At 39.1% G+C, this 6,473-nt stretch overlaps 1 protein-coding gene across 1 annotated transcript; it reads left to right on the plus strand.

Annotated features, from left to right (window-relative positions):
• The first annotated feature begins 668 nt into the window (after positions 1-668).
• LOC131356274 (uncharacterized protein F54H12.2-like) lies at positions 669-1,622 on the plus strand. Its single transcript, XM_058395183.1, has one exon. It carries the CDS (start codon positions 669-671, stop codon positions 1,620-1,622), a length of 954 nt encoding a protein of 317 aa, XP_058251166.1.
• The last annotated feature ends 4,851 nt before the right edge of the window (positions 1,623-6,473 follow it).

Here is a 6,473-nt window from a genome sequence, read left to right on the forward strand (position 1 = left end):
TTATGTGTCTCTGACCAAGAATCACATAACCAATATAGTAATCGAGGTTAAATCGGACCAGAACAGACAAATACCATTTACTTACGGGAAATTTATAGCTAAACTACACTTCAGACCCGCTAAACATTCGTTCCGATTGTAAAAAAGATGGATAGGCGGTACGCTGATACTCATTCCTATGTGAATTATTATGTCAACCAGGCCGGAAATGGCCTCCCGGGGTTTCAAGGCGCCCCCACCATGTATGGGGCGAGTCTCGGTGGTCTGTTCAAGGGTCTTTTTAGAATGGCTGTTCGATTCCTCAAAAGAGGATTCACTATTGCAAAACCTCATTTAAAAACTGCTGCCAAAGGTATTGTAAGCGATGTAGTGAGCACCGTTATAAACAAGACACACTCAGAATCAGGATGGATCAGGTCTAGCACTGATTGCGCGCAGAAAATCTAAAAGACCCCCAGGACATCGACACACGATTCCAAATAAAAGACGCAAGGTAACTAAAATCAAGACCGCTGTGAAAAAGACCAAGCAGAGAGGCACGAAGCATCCTCCCATCTCTCACAAATGAAAGCAGCTGAACATTTTCTAACATCATGGCTTTTTTACACAGTCTATCCTCAGAGTGTACTAAATTGGAATTGGATATTTTTACACTACCTTATACCCAAATGAGTATTGAAAAGTACACTTATGTTGAAATACCTCCACTTTCTGCTCTGACGGACAATGGACCCTTGGAGTTCTATGTGCCCAGAAATGGTGAGGATTACCTCGACTTGAACAACACCTTTTTACACCTAACCTGCAAAATCCTGAATGCAGATGGTACCAACATAGCTAACGATGCAAAGGTTGGCATTGTTAACTATCCAATAGCGTCGCTTTTCTCACAAGTAGATGTGATGCTAGGGGATCGTCTTATTTCTCAATCTAGCAGTACATACCCATACCGTGCTACCTTCGAATGTCTCCTCAACTATGGAAAAGAAACCCTGGAAACACAGTTTTGCACCAGATTATTCTACAAAGACACAGCAAGACATATGGATGCCACTGATCCTGATGGTCGAAATGATGGTCTTAAACAAAGGGACTGGTTTAGTGCTGACAGCAACACCTTTGACCTGAATGGACATATTCACTCGGATATATTTTTTCAAGATAAATTTTTACTTAATGGCGTTGATTTGAGGATTAAAATGATTCGCAGTAAAGATGAATTTTGCTTGATGAAGGAAGGAAATACCAATTTCGTTCTAAAAATGCTCAACACTTCTCTTTTTGTGAAGAAAGTATCCGTCTCACTGGCTGTAAAACTAGGGTATGCGCAAGCGCTACTTACAGCCACGGCCAAATATCCCATCGAAAGAGTTTGCATGAAGACTTTCAGCATGGCTGCAGGGAGTCGCATTTGCTCACAAGAGAATTTTTTCCTCGGGCCGTTACCTAAAACCATGATCTTTGGAATGTTAGACAGCAATGCCTTCAGCGGTTCGTACAACAAAAACCCGTTTAATTTTAAACATTACGATACAGAGTTTGTAGCGCTCTACATAGACGGTACTCAATATCCTGCAAAACCGTTTCAACCGGATTTCCAGTCCGTGAAATTCAATCTTTAATTTTAGCATTGGGAAGACAGTTAAAGGATCAGGCTTTGGCGATTAACAGAGATGAGTATACGCACAGTTATACTTTATTCGCATTTAACTTGAACCCAGATGACAACTGCGGCCGACATTTGTCATTGATAAAGTCGGGGAATATGCGTTTGGAACTCAGATTTCGACAAGCCCTTCGGAGAACCATGAATCTAATTGTGTACGCTAGTTTCGACAGCATTCTAGAAATAAACAATAGAAGAAACGTGCTCATCGATTACTAGTAACAAATGGACACTTGGAGAACTGACGGATGTTATGAGAAGTTGCCCTGAAATAGCTAAAATATTCTGCGGTGTGGTGGCCAGCGATGAATTACCTACGAACACCTTGACAAGATTTCCAGCTCTGTTTATCGTAAATACACATCCGAGACACATGCAGGATGAACATTGGCTAGCTTTATGTCTTAATGATGAAACTTCCAGGGAATTTTTTGACTCATATGGAAACCCGCCAGATTACAAACTCTTTCCTGATTCTATTGATTATTTTTTGAGAAAAAACTGTAGCGAAATAAAATATAACCCTGTACAAGTTCAAAATTTTACCTCAGTATGCTGCAGACAGCACTGTGTATTTTTTCTGTGTCATAGATCTAAAGGTTATTCCTTTAACCGCATTATGTCTATGTATGGTAAAGATTTAAATAGAAACGATAATGCTGTTGTATCTTTTGTGAAAAAACTGTACCCTAGAGTAAATAAAAAACATTCATTTAGGTGTGTACAATGTGTTAACTCTCTAGACATGTTTCATTCGCGTGTGTAATGTAATTAATCATGATGCTTCACAAGAAAATTCTCGATGCAGAATAACTTTATTGAAATAAACATTATTGAAATACATTGCAACATTAGTAGTCCCTCGTCAGTCATTTCAAAGATCATACCAGGCAGATTGTTTAAGAACCGGTAATTTAAAAACGGGGCTGGCGCTTGTGGAATCATAGTCTTTGCTTTTAGCTGACGAAGAAGGAGAATCATGTGGCGAAGGGTGTGGATCTTTAGATCTTTTTATGTCGGATATTTTGCGTCGAACATTTCCATTAGGTATGGTTGAGAAGGGGATATTTAGACTAGCTACAGTATGTAATAATTCTTTCCAACCTAAAGGCCTCCGATCATCAGTTACTTTATGAGGGGCCGTGAGACTCTTAAGCAGATCCACCATGTGAGAACCTTTGACAGCGTTTCCTTTAAAAATAAATTCACCTTCATCATTCCACGAAGCAACATTGTCGGATTTAAAAAAATTTTCCATAATGTACGATGCATTTCTTTTGCTCCTCGTTGACACATTAGCAAACACTTCTTGTACGATTCCATCTCCCGGAAGTGATGGACCTTCAGTCACGGTTGTCTCTGTTTTGCTTTCCGGTATTTTAGGCAGGGTTAAGGTTAGTTGAGCGGTTTCATGATCTCCTAATTTTACCAAGTTTAAAAACTTTTGCAGGGCCGATTCGTAGAGTTTAGCCTTCTCATAATCATTCACATCAGTCCTTAACAAAATGTGATGTATTGTCTCATCCAAGTTGTTTTCAGCAGTCTTTCTTAAGCTTTCTTTCTCAGTGGTGATGTTTCTAAGTTTATCGAGTTGATGTTGAGGGATTAAATACATTTTCTCTGCGGTCTCCATGTTAATTGTTACGGGACGCGATTAAGCTGCTTATAAAAGGAACAGCTACGCTGAGTAGCGGAAGAAGAAATCTGCCAGTTTGATTAACAACCTTCCTTTTCTACAGACGTTCTTTTATCCGCAAAAAGTTTGATCCACTTTTTTTAAATTTCTGTATTGTTTCGTCGTCAATGGTACGTTCCCTCTAAGAACGTTTAAAGCGAGCTCGCATATGCTCAGAATGAGATCTGTTGAGGCGTTCCTTAATATTGTCTTTCTCCGACTGGAGGGTGACCTATGTAATGTTTGCAACAATGCGGGAGTTTGTTTCAACCGACCTGACATTGTTTTGATACTTTAAAGTTTTTTATTCTTTTTTGGAACATACACAATCAGCTTCTCTCGTGGAAACACCCCTGACCGGAGACAAAGTAGTTTGAGATCTACTAATAAATAACCAAATGGTCTAGCGGTTGCATCTTGAAAACATTCTAAAAAATACTTGCTGTTATCAGGATACATTTGACGAGCTAGTATGCTGATCTGTAATTTATCTCTAGGGTTTTTAAAAAGAACCATGTAGTTGGCATTTAGGTTAATGGTTCTACTAGCTTTGCCTTGAAAAAACAAATTTTGAACGAGATAGATGACGCTCAGATTTCTGTGATGGGTGTATTTTGTAAAAGCCTTTTCTACTTCGTCGTTCTTACTGGAAGCTTCCATCAAGTCATCGATTGCCAATAAGTTTGTTTTGTTGGGGGGAAATAGTTCATCGTCACACAATGAATCAGGGATTCCTTAAAGAAATTTTATATTTATTTTGGACAACAATTCATTGTACACAGGTTGCCAACCTCAAATCCACACAATATTTTCAGGGACTTTTGAAAATTTTGAAAACCTCTTTACAGTTTACAGACTCTTTACAGACTTTTGAAAACCTCTTTACAGTTTTCCAGCAGCAGCTTGATAAAATATGATTTACCGCTATTACTAGGTCCGCACATGATACATGAAAATGGTAATTGCATCAAGGCATCAAAAGCATTCACATTCATATTTTCCATGAATAATGACGTGTCAAACCAACAGAAACAGGCAAAATAAACTATACATAGATACATACATACATATATACATGAACAGCCTTAGTACCCGTAAGGGAGAGTTGTGAAATCAGGTAATAAAACTCGCTTATCATATACAACCCTGAACCTTTTCAACTGTGGCTGGTTTCTCAAATGAAACCCCTTTTTATCTCTCACAATTTGATTTTGTGAGGTTATAAGCTGACTGGTCTGGATTTTTCACATGATTGTCCACCAGCACTGTCAGAGATTTTAAATTAATAATTTCGGAATTGGTGTAATTTAAAGTGATACCTTTAGCTTTCATTGTTGTTTTTCCTTTTATTGTTTTGTATCCATATTTTTTAGGGCTGGCACTTATGAATTAAAAAATTTGGTCGCCATCATCTAGTTCGCTGGTAAGACCACCTAAATAATCACTCTGAGGCGGCATCCAGTCACCTTCCTTACTTTTAAAAATGATGCTGTCGGTGTCGGTGTACAAACAGCGTTGATTCAGTCGGTCCATCAGATTGTACAGCTCAAGTCTAGCATATGCAGTAGTGAAGATCCCAATAAAAACATTAGCATTCCCGGGTTTAATAAGTCTATCATCTGCATAACGCCACTGCACGAGTGCTACCTTGTTGTTCAAAAAAGCGAACTGGTTAACATTGTACACATCCGAGAACATGAACTGTAAAAACTCAGCAGGATTGCTAATCAGAGTTGTGTTCGATCTGTCAGGTCTTTGACACATCTTACCCCACAATGAATTTAATGCGAGTTTAGCCACTGATCTTTTGGCAGGATTAACTGTAATGTTATTTGGGTCTAGTTTAATTCACTCATTTTCTTCATATTTTTTTATGTACTCACGTTTAGTGGCTTCATCTACTACCCAGGTTGGATATCCTGAACTTTCTTGCTTGGTCTTGAGGAACATTTTAATGTAGAGGGTAAAAAGATTGTCACGCTTATTGGGGAAGTGCCAGACTTCAAACACTTTTAAAATTTTGTATCCTTTTTCTATGGTTTTTACTATTTCAATCGAAGCCCATGTACCTGTGAGAGCTCTATCCTGATCTGTGTGATCGCATTGTTTTTGTTGCAGCTCGCAACATGCCCTACATAGAGGAAAGAGGAGTTTGTTATTTACATGGAAAGGGAGAACGGGTGCCCACAGGCCTCTAGGTGGCAGCGCTTTTGCTCTAATTATACCTAAATAATTTTCCAGAGGCTCAAAGTCCCGGAAAATGATGGTCGGGTGGCCGGTTGGGTACATTTTTGTCTTGTTTACATATGGGTATAGAGAGGTGAAATCATAATAATCGATTCTCTCCCCGGGTTTGGCTAGATGTAATGCGTTGGTTCGTCCACCATAAAGTGCATCTCGAGGGTTTAAACATTCGGGGAAGTGAAACTCTCTTAGAAAGTTTATCACCCGGCTGTCACTTTTCTTCATTTCACTCCACTCGTGCTCCCACATAGTTGTGACTTGCAAATTGTGGGTCATTTGCAAATATTCAATCCTTTCCATGGTTTTTTGATGGACATCTCCAAAGCTAACGTTAGAACTGCTAAGAGGATGTGGTGCATTTTGGGGAAAACACTTTTCACAATTGTGATAAAAACAACCGAGAAACTTGAAAACCTTTCATGTCTGACCGATTTCGCAGTAACCGTCTACAAAATAGTTACCAAACCTGGCCTCACCTCCGTTCAACACGTGTTGAATGGGAAGGTTTTGTGTGGGGGAAATGTATTCGAGCCACTGAATGGAGGATGTTGAGAAAGATTTCTGCCTGTTGATGTAATTGTCAAGCGGCGGAATAGCTAGCGTGTTTTGGGGGAGAAACATAGTTCTGAAGATCTTTATACACACAGAAGCGATTGTTATGCATTTAAAAGGGTCAACCTTTGTACTTTGCAGAATTTCATTTCTGAAAGCTAATCAACCCTTTCTCAAAATTTTGATGTCATTTATGCAGTATTCAGCCATCTCTTTCTTAAAATCAAAGATTTTGCCAGACACCGTTGCATACCATTTGAAAAATTCTTCCCTGTCTTTAGGCATCATACTATCCACGCCGTAAAACTTTGGCTCGGGGTATGGGCCTACATAGTT

This window comes from Hemibagrus wyckioides, linkage group LG07, assembly GCF_019097595.1.
Source record: "Hemibagrus wyckioides isolate EC202008001 linkage group LG07, SWU_Hwy_1.0, whole genome shotgun sequence".
NCBI lineage: Eukaryota > Metazoa > Chordata > Actinopteri > Siluriformes > Bagridae > Hemibagrus > Hemibagrus wyckioides.

Excerpts from the sequence above, each read along its gene's own strand:
- LOC131356274 (XM_058395183.1), top strand. The coding sequence starts at position 669 with ATGAGTATTGAAAAGTACACTTATGTTGAAATACCTCCACTTTCTGCT.